This window comes from Dysidea avara, chromosome 4, assembly GCF_963678975.1.
Source record: "Dysidea avara chromosome 4, odDysAvar1.4, whole genome shotgun sequence".
Taxonomy (NCBI): domain Eukaryota; kingdom Metazoa; phylum Porifera; class Demospongiae; order Dictyoceratida; family Dysideidae; genus Dysidea; species Dysidea avara.
The window spans coordinates 40,831,064-40,849,298 of record NC_089275.1 but is presented as its reverse complement, the minus strand read 5'-3'; the positions used below and the strand labels follow the sequence as shown (position 1 = coordinate 40,849,298).

Genomic DNA, 18,235 nt, shown 5'->3' with positions numbered 1-18,235 from the left:
TGAACCAGTTCCTGCTCCTAAGAAAAAAGTAGGTAGAAAATTGTATTAGTAGTATACCATATTGGTGGTGTGATGGTGAGGAATGACAAACTCCTTATTTGTCACAATTCTAATTCTCAGTAAAGAATGTCAGGCAGGCATATTAACAGTCAACCATATACCAAATTTATATTCCCATTATTCAAATTATGCACAGGGTGTGGTTAGTACCGTATGGAAAGTTTAGTGACATAAAACTTGGTTAATAGCTATTGGCACATACAGTAATACTTTAGCGATCTAATGGTAGCTGGAAATATACTTTTGCAGGGAAAAACTTTGGTGGCAAATTAAATGCCAAAATTACCAACATTTTATGCCGCCAAAGTTTTCTACTATATGGTAGTATGTTTTACCCCAACTAATGCCCACCATGATATTGCTGTCTGATTCACAGTACAATGACAAGGAGTTCACTTTGTGGGATCGTTTTGAACTAGACAGTAAAAAGGAGGACGGTTCAGAGATGACTCTACAAGACCTCATGGACCACTACAAGGTGTGTCTAGTGTATTCTAATAGTTTAGTGATTATCTGGTGTATGCTTTTATTAGAATACACATAAACTAGAGATCACCATGGTAACACAGGGAGTGTCTATGTTGTATTCCTTCTTTATGCAAGCAGAGAAGAGAAAAGAGCGCCTTACCATGCCGTGAGTTCATGTGTATATGTGCATGTATATTGTCTTCTCTGGATGCTCCAATATCTTGACTACTGCATTGGTCCCAGGTTGATGTCTCAAAGTGCCCCTGGAGCAGGAAACTTGCTCCATCCATATTAACGGGGACCTTGAAACTGGAGAAGCAGCCAGCTGGCTGTGTTAATAGTACTCTTGTAGACTTTGGGTCAGTGGGTCAGCACCCCAGCAGGGTACTTGGTGGAGTTAGCTATCTAGGGATGTGCCAACTGAGGGGTAGGTAACAACCTGAAATTTCGTATATCATCTCTGAAATTATTTCTGAAAGATCAAATATTGCCTGAAATTTATACAGTTTGAAAGATGAAATTTGATGATCGGGAAAATTAATGAAAATTTATGAAATTTACAGAGTGTAACATTTGCGGATTTACTAATTTTGAAATTACTGAATTTTACGGAGAAATTTGTCTTGAAAGATGAAATATGGGCAGTCATATTTCTGAAAGATGAAATATGGGCAGTCGTCTTTGAAATTTCGTAGACGATTTTGGCTTGTTGCCTACCCCTTAGTGCCAACTGTCGCATAATGAGTGATGTCCATGTGAGACGTACCGTAAGTGTAGAAATTTTCGTAGTGTAGAAATTTTCGTGGATTTCATGGTTTGCAGCTGATGCATGAAAATTAATCCACATAAAGCTGATCCACAAAAATTAATCCATTTAGAAACTCGCGTCTCAGCTCGAGCAGACCTAGTAACCGTTACCACCAATGCACTTTTCATACTATTAACGTGCATAATAGCTATATTAATTCTATGTAGTTCGCTACATAGCTATGACCTAACGACGGCACGTGCTCCTGCTCACCATGTGAATAGATACTGATGGCCTTGTTCAAGTATTTTTCCAGCAAGCAAGATTCTTTTGTGGTGAGTCAGCCCCACAAATTGGTTTGCTTAGTCCCAGATAAGTACGCCAGCATAAATGGGAGTAGCCACTGAAGATATGCAAACAATAGTAAGCTGTAAACCTTAAACGCATGACTTTTGCTCCCCGCGGCTCCTTGAGAAAATAAACTGGGTTAAACCATGAAAATCATACCCATGAAATTTAATACACTTACAAACCTGTCTTTTTAGCAAACCACGGAATTTTTATGCACGAAATTTAATGGTATACCTTCACCCATGAAACATGGTACAGCTGTGGAGTACTAGTTCAGCTGTTTTTATTTTTTATTAGGTAAGAGTGGCCATTAGTTGAAAGGCTTGTCAACAATGATTTTATTTTGTCTGTCTGTCTATGAAGCAGCTCTCCTTTGAGATGCTTTTCCTGTCCAGGTTGTGTAATACAAGTATTTCCAGTTTTATTGTTTGTTTGACTGTGGCAATGGCAACTAGTATTTGTTTACCTGTGTGTATATGTGTGTACTTGTGTTGTAATGTTTCTGTACATATATCATTCTATTTAATACACACCACTATATCACACCTTGTTCCCCTCCTACAGGTTAACAGAGGTGGTTCAGAAGGTATCAAAGAAGAAGATTCCATCATATGTGAACAATTTAGTGTTTGAGATCTGTTGTGATGGTGAGGATGGTGAAGATGTTGAGGTGCCCTACATAAAGTACAAGTTCCGTTAGTAACTGGATCATCTTGTCTGCTGTGTAGTGTGCACTAGTTAACGCTATAGGATGTTTAAATTATTATTATTGTTTTTAAGAATCAGAATGCTGTTTAGACACTATGTGATAAATGATTGCAGGGGAACCTGTTACAATATAGACCAACCAATAGTGGATCAAGATGTCCTGATTGAGGTCCTGATTTTGTCAGCTACTGTATTACACATACTGAGGTTTTTGCGTATCAACAAATTTACAGTGGTAGTCATAGGTTTCTAATAGTTCTTGTGTGACAGCAAAAGACAAAGCAAATTCAGATAGCTTCTTATGAATTTTAAAATGTAATCGCACGTGACTTCTGCTTTAAATATTTATCGCACAAAAACTGATTGTGGGTTAAAAATAAAATGAGTTGATTGGTTGAAATATTGTGCACACGAATTTCACTTGTTATTGTCACAATGCACTGTAGACTGTATATCAGGTAATGGTAAAACCAGGAATGGAGGAATGGGTGGAAATAGAATTCCTTTGCTGCAGAACACTCTTCATTTGTAATTGAGGGGGTAGCAGAGCACAGATTTTCTCACGACTTTGGTGGCCGAAGTAGCAGTGACTGCTGTATTAGAATGTTTTGCAACTCAATTGCTAAAAAATTATAAGATAAGCATACGATTGTACTAACAGAATGGCAATTGTATAATGTCTTAGTACAATATCAAATCTATCAATTAGAAAAAGTCCAGAGGAGTGCAGCCTATGGTATTCATTATGAATGACTTCTCATGCTGGACCACCTTTAGAACAAAAAAAGAAAATGTCTTAAACTGCTTATGCTCTTTAAATTGATTCACGGTCTTGTTAAAGTCTCATCAATTGCTCTAACTGCCTTAACCTCATGTACTTGTGGTCACTCTCGTTGTTATGCTATCAGCACCAATTAGAACTGAAACATATTTACATTCTTTCTTGCCTAAAATTATGGAATGATCTACCTCAGTTACTAATGATGTTGATAATTTAATGCCTCTACTATATAGCTCGCACCCCCTGTATGATTGTCTGTGTTTGTAAACTCTTTTAGAAATTATAATAATAGCCAAATTTCTGTTGGTGGATAATGCATATCACCCTGGCTGTATCCTCGGCCTAAGTTGAAATGACTGCTCTATCACAGTATGATCAGAGTATAACTATTAATACAAGTTTAACGTCATTACGAGCCTCTGAGAATTTTTAACACACTGGTGGGCAGTGGTGGTATACATGCCAGCTTGGATTTAAGCCTTAATGTCATATAGTGGTAGTGTATTTGCTAGCTGACTATATATAATTATAATCTAGTCACTGATACCGCCAGGATGATCTACATTACTATGATCCACCATCAGAAATTTAACCCAAGACATTATACAATTGCTGTTCTGTTCGTACTTTTTAGGGTATAAAGGATCTATGTTTTTAGCAATTGAGTTGCAAAACACTCTAATACAGCAGTCACTGCTACTTCGGCCACCAAAGTTGTGAGAAAATCTGTGCTCTGCTACCCCTTCAATTACAATGTTCTGCAGCGGAGGGATTCCATTTCTCCATTTCTCGTTTCCTTCCTGGTTTTACCACTAGTGTATATTCCGGTGGCAGTGGTATATTTCGAAAACTGATTTCAAAATTTCTAGCAGGCTTCACAAGTATTTTGGATGCTTGATTGGAGTAAAGTAAGTAACAATCTGTAGCTAGTCCGTGCGCATATAATACACCTATCAATCTCAAGCCCCATCTACCCCAGGTGGGGATTTGCAATGTTAGATGACAAATTCCCTACCCCTGGGGACAATTTAGAGTTAAAAATCCCCTACTGACTAATTCGTATTATTTATCCCGGGAATCACTAACAATATGGCCAAGTATGGCTATTTGTGCTGCAAGTTGTTAAATGATCTTTGAGAATAGAAGTAACTTTTGGAATGTCTTCTTGCTTTCTGGATTGCAGGGATTCTGAGGAGGATTCTTCACTATTGTGGATATGCTTGTTTAATGAAGTTCTATCAAAAGTAGTACCAATTTCAATCTCACCTGAGAACTTGGGCAGCAGTTGAGGATTTGTGAGGGGATTTGTCAATCACCAATGCCATAAGACTAGGCAAAAAGACCTCAGGTGAGAAGCCATGCCTTCTCAAAAGCACTGTATCTAACATTGATGACAAAAAGACTATACTTAGGAACACGATTCATCTACGCAAGAAGATAATCCCCTCAGATTAAGAGAATATTTATTACACCAGACCTAACCCCCATGGAGCAGAAGAAAAACAAAGAGTTAAGGGAAGAACTTGTCAATTTAAAAAAAGATGGTATAATTATAAAAAATGACACAATAGCGCAGAGAGGTACCTAAACCCTCCTCTCTGCACTGATAATAACATACGTAACGATACATCCAATTTAATAAGTAATTATTCTTCTAATGATAACACATCTACTAATCTAATTAGCACAAACAACCCGCTGACCTCAGCATCTTAAGCTTGAACTGCTGTAGCATCAGAAGCCAAGCCAAACAAGGATTGCTGCATGCAATCATTGATGAACATAGAGCTGAAATCTGCATTGGGTGTGAATGTCATCTTGACAGCACTTACCTACCTTCTGAAATATTCCTACGACCTTTCTATGTTATCAGGAAAGATCGTAAAGAAGGTAGTGGTGGAGCTAGTATTTATAGCTTACAACAGTAACGTTCCTATAATAGAGAGCCATCACTTAACGATGATGCTAAAATGAAATGGGCCAAGCTTTGTATAAGCAACTCCAAACCAATCTATATATGTTTGTTCTACAGACCTCCAAACAATCCAACTGATCCCATTGCATCACCAACCTCAGGGCCTCACTGAGCAAAATATCAATTCACAATCCAGATGTCATCATTGCTTGTGGCTTCAACTTCTCTTCTATAGAATGGGAGGAGGGTATAGGATGTATACAGTCAAGCCCAACTTATAGTAGTGATGTAAATCATCTGTTTACTGAAGTTATTAACAACTCTGGATTAGAACAGTTTGTTATCCAAGCAACCAGAAACAACCATACACTGAACTTAGCATTTACTACGCATCTTGACCTAATCAATGATTTCAATTTTGTGCAAGCTAGGCATCTCTGATCATGAAGCAGTTACCTTCAAAATTAAACTTCCCTAAAGTATTCCATCTGCAAAACATCTGAGGAAAGTTTACCATTATCATAGGGCTAGAACCAAAAGAATCTTAGAAGAAATGAACCATTTCTCAGGTACATTCCTCTCTCAAGAACCCTATCAATACTCTGTTGTAAGCAATTGGCAGCGGCTTAAAAATATTTTGTTGCATCTAGACCAGTTGAATTGTATATTCCCAGCAAAACCATCAACCCATACAAAGACCTGCCATGAATGGCAAAAACATTAAAGCTCAAAAGAGGAAACGAAAGAGAGCAAGGCTAGATGTACTCAAACCCCTCTGACTGGATCCAGTGTAAGTCTGCAAGTGATGTTGTCAACAAATCCTTAAGGCAAGCACATGAGAATTATTGTCAGCACTTGTTTGATGACTTTCACAATTAATTGTAAGAGATTCTGGTCACTAGTAAAGAGATCTCGTAAAACTTTTTTCAGTCAGTGGTGCCACTTGAAGTTGATAATAGCTTGAAAATTACAGCATCAACTAAAGCAGAAGTACTTGGAGAACAATTTTTACCAGAGAAGATGACAACATTCCTGTAATACCTACCAGTCAGTATCCCTCAATGCCCAACATAACACACCAGTGGCATTGTATCCCTACTAAAGAATCTCAAGCCTGGTAAAGCTGCTGGCCCAAATGATATACCCACATGGATCCTCTAAACCTGTGCGGAGCAAGTAGCTCCAAGTCACTTAATTCAGGCATCTTACCAAATGACTGGCTCACCGCCAACATTTTTTCCAGTATTCAAGAGAGGTATAACAAATTAAAGTACTCCTGCCAATTATCAACCATCATTAACTGCGGTCTGCTGCAAAGTTATGGAACACGTCATATTCCACTGTATCATGGAACATCTACAACATCATCAACCCTTAGATCTGGCTTTTCCTGCAATACCCAACTAATTTTTCTTGTAGATGATATCTTAAAAGCTCACTATCAAGTTGACTTGGTACTGCTTGACTTTTCTAAAGCATTTGATACAGTTGCTCATAACAAATTACTACTTAAACTTTCCAATTACGGTAAACAGTCTAACATTCATAAATGGATTACCACCTGGCTCACCTCCAGAACACAGAGAGTCTTAGTCGAAGGTTGCACATCTTCCACAAAGGAAGTCTTGTCTGGTGTTCCACTGGGCACTGTCCTCGGACCCCTAATGTTCTTACTATATATTAATGACATAGATACTAACAATACTTCCTCCATCCGTCTTTATACTGATTATTGTGTGTTATATAGAGTAATTAAATTACCTCAAGACCGTCTTCTCTTACAACAAGACCTCAGCCACCTTGTTCAACGGACAAACACCTGGCAGATAACGCTGAACATTGGGAAATGCATGGACCTGTACCAGATCATCCTGCTTCAATCCCCACAGTATTATCCCTGAGCATGCCTTAGAAATTGCAGACCAGCACGACTAGGGGTTAGACTACATAGTACTATGATGTGGTCTTATCATATCCAACTGAAGATCAATAAGGCAACTAAAGTTCTTAACCTTATCAAGTAGTCGCTACACAAGTGCACTAAAGAATTCAAAGAATTAGCTTAGTAAGACCAGTGCTTGAATATGCTGCAAATGTATGAGACCCCCAACGGAAGTATCTAATTGATAATATTGAGAAGACCCAACGTAGAACAGCAAGATGGGTAATGGAAGACTATCGATTGACAAAACAGTGTTTCAGACATGGTATTGGCATTAAATTGGCCTACTCTAGAACAGCGTCATTTTAACAGTTTAGGCTTACCATGTTTTATAGCCTTGTAAAAACGAATTCATCCATCAATGTACCACCTTACTACAGCCCACTTACCTCTGCTTACAACACCCGCCAATTCCATCCTCTCCACTTCACACTGTTCGCAGTGCCATGGTCATCCGCAACATATTATTAGATGAGCTTCTTCCCAAAGACCATCCAAGATTGGAACAAATTACCCCACTGACTTATTGAATGTGATTCACTCAATAAATTTTCTGATTACCTACAGTTTCGCTGACAACCAAGGCTGGACCTACTTATTATTTTATGTATATTTCTGCAATTACGTATATACTTGTATCTATTAGTTATTGTTGTACATTGTTTTACTGGAGCTGTGATGTTTCAGCTCCTTGGGATACCATCAACAACAAGCTGCCTATCCCAGTCACAAATCAATCAATAGCTAAGCATTGTGAGCTGATTCTAATAAATGTGCCCTCCATGCAATGTACACGCATGCGTACAATATACATGTGCCTAATACACAACGTGAAATCATTCTATCATAGCTCTATAGCTGTAAAATAAGAAACAACACAGGGTAGTATGAGCTCAAAGTTGAATTGGACTCAGATATTCACCTAAATTGATATTAATAGCATTAAAGATGAAACCATACACAGTCAGTAGTAGTACTGAATCTAACTACATTCCAACCACTCTCTGACTGCTATTTTCACTAGGGAAGGGAAGGGCTGTTATTCATGGTTGCAAAATTTTCAATGATGCTGTGGTTATTGTAAAGTGCATGGCATCTTCTTTGGAAAGTTTGTATTCAAGACAATGGTTGTACTTTATCATTTAGCTATATGATATATATGTACTGACTTTCAAAAGCAATGTAGCTACTATATTCAATGGTTACATTCATTGGTAAAATCATTAATCAGTCAAGCAATCATTCATAGTGTGCTACATACATACATGACTGTCTTCAGCAGTGTGCAAAACACATACACTGACTTTTTCTTTTACAGTGTATGAATCGACATTGGTATGGAAGGATGTTATACTAGCTGGTAAGAGTGCACTGGTCAAGAAGAGGTCTACTATTACCATACACCAACTAGTCATTGTTTTGTGATTGAATGTATTTTTCAACAGTTTTCAGTAGAAACTTTGTGCTCCTTGAGACTGATCCTAAAATACATTCACCACTCACCCGTGACTTGTTGATTCCAGAAGAGATTAACTCTTCCCTTCTTGCTCTTGTCATTGCCTAGCTCAGTATATAGTCTAGCTACGATGCAACTGACTGTATGATTGTAAAACTCACAAATTTGAGTATAAAAACAATGTCTTTAGATTATTAATTACTGTTTTTCATTGAATGTGTCAGTGTTAATACTGAACTGCAATTAATAAAAACATCTCATGATTTTGCTTTCTAGCTTAAACAACAAAGGTCAAACTGATGCCGTGTTACTAGATTTTAGCAAGGCTTTTGACCGAGTTCCGCATCACTTACTGCTCACAAAGCTTCAACATTATGGTGTAAGTGGTAACATCTTGAACTGAATTACTGAATTTTTGGACAGCCGTACTCAGCATGTGGTATGTGGTGGTACCACCTCTAAACCTATAAACATAACTAGTGGCATATCTCAGGGAAGTGTGTTGGGACCACTATTATATCAATGACATCACTACCACTTTATCATCTTCCTGTCATTTATTTGCTGATGACTGTATTTTGTACAGAAAGATTGATACACCGGACGATGCTAAAACACTTCAAGAAGATTTGAGAAAACTGGAAATATGGGAAGAGACCTGAGGGATGAAATTCATACAGAGAAATGCATGATATTAACAATCACATTAAAACACAATCCTTACATTGCGGAATACACCCTCCATGGCAAAAAACTGAATCCTGTTGCAAGTGACAGCAAGCTTACATTCAACCATCATGTGAACACTGTTTTCCAAAAAGCTAATAACACTTTAGCATTCTTACGAAGAAATCTGAAACACTCTCACCAAAGAGTTAAGCTAGATACCTACAAGATATTTGTTCTACCAATTTTAAACTATGCTGCGACAGTTTGGTCCCCACACCAATAAACTAGAAGCTGTTCAGAAACATGCCACTTGTTTTATTGTGTCAGATTACCACAGATTAAGTAGTACTCGAAGTAGTATATCACATATCCCAAATTCATTAAAGTTAAAATCCATAGTGTACCACCATACAAGGCTTCGTCTCTTGATGTTCTACAAGATTGTCAATCACCTAGTAGATCTAGACTGAGCTTCCTATCCCCAGTTATATTGTACATTCTACAAGATGTTTAAGAGGAAACCAGGATAAGTTGATCAAACCATCTGCTACTGCTGATGCATACAAATTTAGTTTTTATCTAAGACTTCAATTACCCTATGGAATCAACTACCAATCAATGATATTTATTCCCTAATGATTTTGATAGTATTCTTCAATCAACACTGACACATTCAATGAAAAACAGTAATTGGATTGTTTCTATAAACTTACTCAAATTTGTGGGTTCCGCCTAGAGTTGACAGCAATGTGACTGTAGGAGATCTTGAGTGTCACAGCACTAATGCTACTAGTGTCGCGCCTAAGCGCTATTGATTGAGCGATTAAGCCAACCAACTCTCGGCCACCATAATAATGATTGCATACTGTTAACCGCTTAGACGATCTTTCTGAAAAATCACTAATTTTCGTGAATATTGTTTGCATCACGAAAATTATTATCCCACGAAAATTTCTTGCCTCCAAGTTGGGATTTTTTCTGTTCACTGCTCGTTGTTAGTTAGAGATACCAACCTCTGAACAATTTTAGGAGTGAGACCTCAAACACTACCAGCAATGTGGACCAGACTCAAGTGTAGCTCCAGGATTTTTGGTAGTCTAGTGAAGACCAAAAATAAAAAAGCTCGCTGCATGCTCAAAGTACAAAAATAAGCACAGAGCTGTAAGCACAGGGCTAATTATGAAGCAGATCAGGCGTGAGAAATGCGTGAGAACTAAGCTGATACAGTGAGAAACAGAGGGTTAGGCGTGAGAGCGTGAGATTATTAGCCAAAGGGTGAGACTCACGCCTAATGCGTGGGAGTTGGCATGTCTGCACTGTTAGTCGGTGTGTTTTGTAATCGTAGATGAGTATGAGTGAAGCACAGGAAATCGATGAAGGGCTTTACTCCAGACAACTGTAAGTGGTGTGCGTTAAAAAGTTGTTAAATACTTACCTTATCCTATTTAATGAGCACCACCAATTAAGTACGGTTAACGTAGCCAAGGCTACCTAATATTGTGGTTTTAGTACTACAATATAATTTCAGCTACAAAGCATCAAATCTAGCCAACTGCTTGCATTTTTGTAGAATCACTGCAGGTGCCAACATCCTTTTGTAGCCCTTTTTGGCATGTCTTTGCAAGTTCTATTCTAGCTTGTTATTTTCATGGAATTTGTAGTTTTAGTTCCTGTCTAGTTTAAAGGAAGCCATTTTGTATGGTCAGTCTTCCCACTCAAAAGTGTAGGCGTGGCTTGTGGTTGCTATGTACATGTTGTTTGTAATGTTGAGTGGTTTATGTGTGTGTTGTTGCTAGCTATGTGCTGGGACATGATGCCATGCATAAGATGGGCCGATCCAATGTGCTTATATCTGGCATGAAAGGATTGGGGGTGGAAATTGGTAAGTACCTTAAAACAAGTGCACAACAAAGATCAGGTTTGAAAGGACCAGTTAATGTGTCAATAAACCCTGTAGTTTGGTAATCGGGAGTTATTTAATTTACTTTGGTTGAAGTTGCCAAGGCGTTTATACTTGTATTTCAACTTTAGCGTATTATGTTATGTCTGAAGTATGTATGTGGAGTGTAATACTAGTTTTCAGTTTGGTGACTACTGTATGTTACACATGTGTGTTTGTTAGCTAAGAATGTCATATTGGGAGGTGTGAAATCTGTCACTCTTCATGACACTGAACCAGCCCAGCTGGCTGAGCTATCTTCACAGGTTTGTATGTAAGTAAGTACGTATGTACGTATGTATGCATGTATAAGGTCTAGATATTTTTATGTATTCAGTTTTAGTGAGGTCTGATCACAGCATCTTCAATATTAATGAGGTGGTCCTATAAACAGGATGGCTGCTATGTGATGTTTTGCTGTATATACTGTGTGGTCAAGTTCCGTTAACCATTGTGTTGATTGTTTGCTTCTTTGTTATAGTTCTTCTTGACTCAAGAGGATGATGGGAAGAACAGAGCTGAGGCGTGTGTTGCTCGCTTGTCAGAGCTGAACAGTTATGTGCCCGTCACTGTCAACACTTCCCCTTTAACTGAAGATTCTGTCGTACAATTTCAGGTGTGTAGTAAAAGTATAGTGTAGTGTTTTGTTTGCTAGTTGTTCTCATATGGGTGTGTCGTGTGGGCGTGTTTGTACTTATGACATAACCAGGTAGCATTGTATGAAACTTACGGTAACGCATGCACCTCTTTCTCTTTTCAGGTTGTGGTACTTACCAATTCAAGTTTAGAGGAACAGGTTAAGATCGGAGAATTCACTCATAGTAAAGGAATCAAACTGATTGTGGCAGATACCAAGGGCCTGTTTGGGTGAGGGTGGTGTGTGCTGCTTAGTGGCAACTTTGCTTACTTGTACTTTACTATTCCATATTTCGTTACAGAGAGATCTTTTGTGATTTTGGTCAAGACTTTGTTGTATTTGACAATAATGGGGAAACCCCTGTTAGCTGTATGATATCTGCTGTAACTCAGGTATGGAGTTTGGTTGAGTATTTTGTTCATTTTGCATGTCACACACTAGGATAAGGATAGTGTGGTGACATGCTTGGAAGAGATGAGGCATAGATTTCAGACTGGAGACTATGTTACCTTTAGTGAAGTGGAGGTCTGTATACTGTGTGTGTGTGTAGTGCATGTATTTCTGCAGCGTGGCTAAGCGTGCATGAAGTGTGCATGCTTGCATGTACTACCTTACGTGTACATATGTTCATTACAAGGGATGACAGAACTGAATGGCTGTGAGCTGAGGGAGGTCACCTATCTAGGTTAGTGACCTTGTGAAATGGACATTTGTGTGCATGAGGTGATACACATGTTATGCCACTTCCAAAATGTCATTTGTGTGTTGCAGGAGTGGTGTATGTGTATGCAAAGAGATCTGCCCAGTTAAAGTATGTAATAACTTGTAATGTTTCTTCAGGTCCCTACACATTCAGTATTGGAGACACTAGTGGACTGTCCCCTTATGTTAGAGGAGGAATTTGCACTCAAGTGAAGATGTCTGAGACCCTGCAATTTGTGAGTTACAACTACTGTGCTACTGTGACTTGTGAAGACATACTGTAGACACATTTGTGTACACACCATCTACACGCTAATGCACACACACACACACACAATACCCACGCACACAAACACACACATGCACACACAACCTATGTATGGTTTCTGTGTGCACATATTCATAGAGGTCATGATATCCAACTAATCAGGATCTTGAGTCATTATACATTTGTTATATTTGTGTGACTATCATTTCTGTATTGTTCCTAATAGAAATCCATCAAGGAGACCATGGATGAGCCTCAGTTTCTGCTGACAGATTTTGGCAAGATGGAACGCCCAGCTCAGCTCCATATAGCTTTCCAGGTGAACTAGGAAAGAAGAAAAAACAATAGTACCATATGTGACCGGATCTGTGAAAACCTGACACAATTGCGCATTTGTCAAATTCCTGTTTATTAAATATTTATAATCTACTTAGCCAAGTGTACCCTCTGGTGAACTTCAGCCTCATATGCCAATATCTTTAAGAGTTACAGCCTTACAAAGTAAAAATAGCAGCAACAGAAAAATCGATTTGTACAGCAAGTATAGGGAAAATAAATTACAGATGCTTACAGAAAGGGTTGTAACTTATCAACAGATTGAGGTATGGATCTAAAATTTTCACCATCGTGTTTGTCATGAACAGGGGAATCAATTACTGGGTAAGTTTTTCCTTTACTCGCCTGCATACAAAGGCGAAATTCGTGAAGAAAACTCGATCATGTACGATCACTTCAATGTGACGTAAACAAATGCTCATAACTTACGTATCCTTGGATCTACTGCAGCGAAACAAAGATTTACCAACTCCTCTTTAGCAGGCGAATAAGATGATATCCAGGCTTTTATTGTTAGTCCCTTCCTTTACTAAGAAAGAGGGTTCAAAAAATTTACGAAATTTTTTCAATAATATGCAAGTATTTCACCCAATGTATTCAATGCTTTATACTGTAAATTTAGGCTTGTGTGGGTTTACGCAGATCCGGTGACATATTATTGTATACACTGTATTTGGTGTACTGTCAGAGCATCTAACTCAGGTTTCATAGAATTTTAGTGATGTGATTTACTCAGAATAACTGACAATGTTACTTTAATATGTGTGCATGCAATTAAATGAGACACTTAAGGATTTCTGTAATAGGTGACCTTTCCTATAATGATCCAGCGGTCTTCCCACACTGGTTGGCAGTGGTTCAAAGCGACCAGTACCTCTAAAAACCGACCAGTACCCTCTTAAATCCGACCAGTACAATTCTTACATATATCACCGATACACATGCAATATACCCTAATACAACACACAGCAATCAGTTCATGTTAACTTTAGGCCACCACTCAGGAAGTTCTGGACAGAACTGTGATGATCAGATAAACAGGTTTAACTGCATGTACAACTGAAGCCGCAGGCAGGCATATACTTTGTAGTAAAAGTATCCAAGGCAGTTTATAAAGAGAAATCAATACTTCAAAATGATTTTAAAATGCTTAGTTATTGTTGTTTGAATTCAAGGCAGGATGGCCGAGTGGTCTAAGGCGCTGGTTTTAGGCACCAGTCACTTTGGTGGCGTGGGTTCGAATCCCACTCCTGTCATTTTTATTTTTGTTCTTTCTAATTTTTCCATTATCTGTTGTATGAGTATAAGTAGGATTTTATTGTGTTTATTGTGCACACTTAGAAATAATCCCATTGTTCTTCTTTAGGCACTGCATGCTTACAGGAAGAAGCATGGGTCCCTGCCCAAGCCTTACAACAAGGAAGATGCAGCAAAGTTCTTGGAAGAGGCTAAAGTGGTTAACGAAGGTTCCAAAGCCAAGGTACGCAGTCCCATGCAGTATTCATTGCAAAGGGTATTCAAATATTGTAAATTGACTCTTTGTGTGTGCATACAAATATTGGCAGTGTTCTTGCAGTTTATAGCAACGTACAATTTACAGATTGACAAGATTGATGAAAAGCTGTTTACCTGGTTGGCATATGTTGCCTCAGGGGACGTAGCCCCAATGCAGGCTGTGATTGGCTCCACTACTGCCCATGAAGTGATAAAAGTTAGTGCATATTTGTAGATTATCGTATCAAAAGGTTGCATGCAAAATGGAAACTCAAAAATGAGGACACCTACATCTAGTAGAGGTCCCAAAATATCCTGTAGTGCTAACAGATGTAGAAAATGTGTGACACATTATCAGGTGTGGTTAATTCCAGGTCCCCGAGTGTGGGTTTCTTTTCCAATTTTGACTCAAACTTTGTTCACACAAGTGCTAGCATTACACTAGCTCATAGATGGTCTATGTGATGTGAAAAGATTTGAATGTACGATAATACTGTCTGTAATCATATACCTCATAGCAACTGGATTGACAGGTGGATTATAAATTTGTATATAGTAAGATTTTATCTTAGTGGCTGACAATCTTTACATGCCAAAGTGAAGATTTCAGAAGGGTGTGTCTATTCATGAAAAATCATGCTCAATTTAAAATGCTGGCTTTGCTGATTAATTAAAAATGATGACTTTACTAATTTTTTGTGCTTTGCTTAAAATTATTTTTAAAAACTAGTCTACAGTACATGTATGTAGTAGGGCTGAGCGATACTACCGTTTTGGCAATATATCACGATATTTTGTTATTAACTATCGTGATACCATGCCTGTACATTATTGTCATTAAAAATCCATTTGTTGTGCTGTACTAGGCTAAGAATCCTTGTAAGTCATAACCTGGTTACCCCTGCAGAGAAGTGTGAATACCATAACATAACCTCAAAGTATGTGTTACAATAACTGTTACTGTTAACAAGGATGATAGTGGCTAGTTTTTAAGACTTTCTGCAGGTTTACTGAGGAATACACTATGTAGCACCAGCTATGATTGTCAGTATTGTGAATAGTGGCTTTAGTATCGATTGTGATACTAAAATGGCAGTATCGCTCAGCTCTAGTATGTACAGTAGTCAACTGCATCTATAATTTATAATGAATCTTAAGAGCGTGACACAAATTTCTGCGAATGCAGCTCTTCGTGAAAATAAAACTTTTATTTTAATAGCTAGGAATACATTGGAAGAGAAGAGGGAAGCAGTTATATAGCTACCACGTTTATAAAGGCATTGGACTCCTGTCATTGGCGAGGAACTTACTTGCATCATACAGTATGATAATACTATATAGTAGGGACCACAAAGGAGTAGGCGTGGCCCACAAAATGACATCACCCAAAAACCAGCCTCAATTTTTCCTGACAACAATGAGACAGTATTGGTTAGGTAAAACTAAGCCCAAACAAGCTTTCAGATCAACCTGAAACGCTTTTAACAAGTTGCTACGGAATTTTAAAAATAATTTATTTAATGGAACTTTCTACTGACTGCCTGACTGACTGACTGATGCCTTCAGACAAGCGTAACTTGATAACGGCTAAGACTATGTGCTTGATTTTTTCACTGTTCAATGTTGCTTCAGCCCGGGAGGTTCCTTTTGGTATACCGCAGTACTTCACTTTTCAGACAATGATTGAAATAACTGGGGTGCACGGCACCATTTCTTCTTTCGGTATGCATGGATTGCAGAGGCACTTTTCGAACAGTTCTTGATACGAAATGTTGTGTAATGGGTTGAACATAGCTGACAACAAAGCTTAATGGATACTCCTTTCAGACGATAATTGATATTGCTGGGGCACGCGGCACCATCTCAGATGTTGGGTTCACCGGTTATAATAAAATTATTACAAAAAAAGTTAGCAAAAAAGTACACAGAAAAATTTGGAATTTTCAACTAGAGTAGGGACCATACCACATCGATAAAAAGTACTGAAACAAGCTAGAGTAGTGCACGATATCATACAGTACGATAGTACTGTATAGTAGGGACATCGAAGGTGTGGGGGCGATCTGTGATATAATATAACCTAAAACCCTGCCGCAATTTTTCTTCACAATGACATTGGTTGGGTAAAACCAAGCCCAAAAGTGTCTTCAGATTGACCCGAAATGTTTCCATCAAGTTGCTACAGAATTTTAAAGAAAAATTTATTCAATGGAATTTTCTACTGCCTGCCTGCCTGACGCCTTCAGTCAAGTGTAGCGGAAAACTGGCTACAGCCCTAATTCTTTTGCAGAAACATTTCTAGTTTGCTTAAGAAAAAACCTTTGGTATATTGATAAACATACAATGCTTGCGCTATTGTCGTAATTACCTTTTATCCTTCTTTACCATGGCCATCAGTCAAGGTTCTACCACTGAGTGTTAATAGACTACAGTACGGCTTCCATCTACCAGTGTATATTGCATCAAACTATTCGAATGCACGTGGTCACCGGTTGAACCAAACTATTTGAACACACGCGTACGTGACTCGCTGTTGATATCGATCAGACAGAGCAACTCACAGCAAACTATATAGCAATGTGTAAGTCAATAAAATGTAGTTTATTTAGTAACAATGTTAAACCGAGTCCGGTCATCCAGGTCCCACTTTACAGATTATTCTGGTCTTACCCCACGTGCTACGTAAATTAAATGTGGACGTGTTACCACACGTCATAGCGTAGCCCTGCTTCTTTTGTGAGCCACTCCCACTTACATAAATTACTGTCTGTAGACATATGGTAGCCACACCCATTCATCAGTCTGTAGATGTGCATGAACCCACGTCCATTATTGTCTGTAGGCTTATGTAGAGCCACGCCTACTGATCAGTTGTTATTGTATGAGTCATAATATAATAGTGCTGTGATTCACTCTTTTAAAATATTGTGACTGGTTTTGTGAAAAGCAGGCTATTTAGTATTCATGAGCTAGCAAAAAAACTTCACAAACAAAAATAAGAAAAAATTAAGAATTTTCAATTACAGTAGGGACAGTGTATAGTGCTGCAATAAAAAGTACTGAAACAAGCTGGATCGGAGTAGTACGTAATGTCCAAATACTGTAAAACAATAAGAAGTGAATATCTCTACTGTGCATTGAGTGTAGCACAGTAGGGATATTCACTTCTTATTGTTTTACAGTATTTGGACATTACGTACTAGCTACTCCAATCCAACTTTTTTCAGTACTTTTTATTACAGCGCTATACACTGTCCCTACTGATTTTTTCTTATACTTGTGAAATCACAGTAAAACAATAAGAAGTGTTATATCCCTACTGTGCTCAAGATACCATAATGGAAATGCACAGTAAGGATATTACACTTCTTATTGTTTTACTGTGATTTAATATCGTGCACTACTCCAGCTTGTTTCAGTACTTTTTATCGATGTGCTATGGTCCCTACTCTAGTTGAAAATTCAAAATTTTTCTGTGTACTTGTTAATATAGGGATGTGCACTGCGTGACGACCCAATAGTAGTGAGGTGCTTACTGCACACCCTTTCAGTTTGTTTTCATTTCATTGTCGCACAATAATATGTAGAGTTATAGGGCAAGAAATCACGAAAACATTGAGAACATGTGTGTTAGTGTGTATGTATGTGAGCCCTGTCAGTATGGGTAGGTATAGTGTAGTTTCTGTCTGGTTGACACTATTTAGTTTCAGATCTAAATTCTGTGCACACCACACATATTGGAATGTATGAATAAAAAAAAC

General features: G+C 38.1%; 2 protein-coding genes and 1 non-coding gene across 3 annotated transcripts in view; all 3 read left to right on the top strand.

Moving 5' to 3' along the window:
* LOC136252145 (ubiquitin-like modifier-activating enzyme 1) overlaps window positions 1–18,235 on the top strand; it is a 571,137-nt gene that overhangs the window by 407,506 nt on the left and 145,396 nt on the right. The gene's annotated exons all lie outside the window — the stretch shown is intronic.
* LOC136252154 (ubiquitin-like modifier-activating enzyme 1) lies at window positions 9,534–14,032 on the top strand. Its single transcript, XM_066044547.1, has 11 exons — window positions 9,534–10,496; window positions 10,895–10,980; window positions 11,221–11,303; window positions 11,519–11,653; window positions 11,798–11,904; window positions 11,976–12,066; window positions 12,116–12,200; window positions 12,312–12,359; window positions 12,515–12,612; window positions 12,871–12,963; window positions 13,973–14,032. Exons 1-11 carry the CDS (start codon window positions 10,444–10,446, stop codon window positions 14,015–14,017), a joined length of 924 nt encoding a protein of 307 aa, XP_065900619.1. The 5' UTR covers window positions 9,534–10,443; the 3' UTR covers window positions 14,018–14,032.
* Window positions 14,155–14,236, top strand: Trnal-uag (transfer RNA leucine (anticodon UAG)). Its single transcript has one exon. It is a non-coding gene; the product is annotated as a tRNA-Leu (tRNA).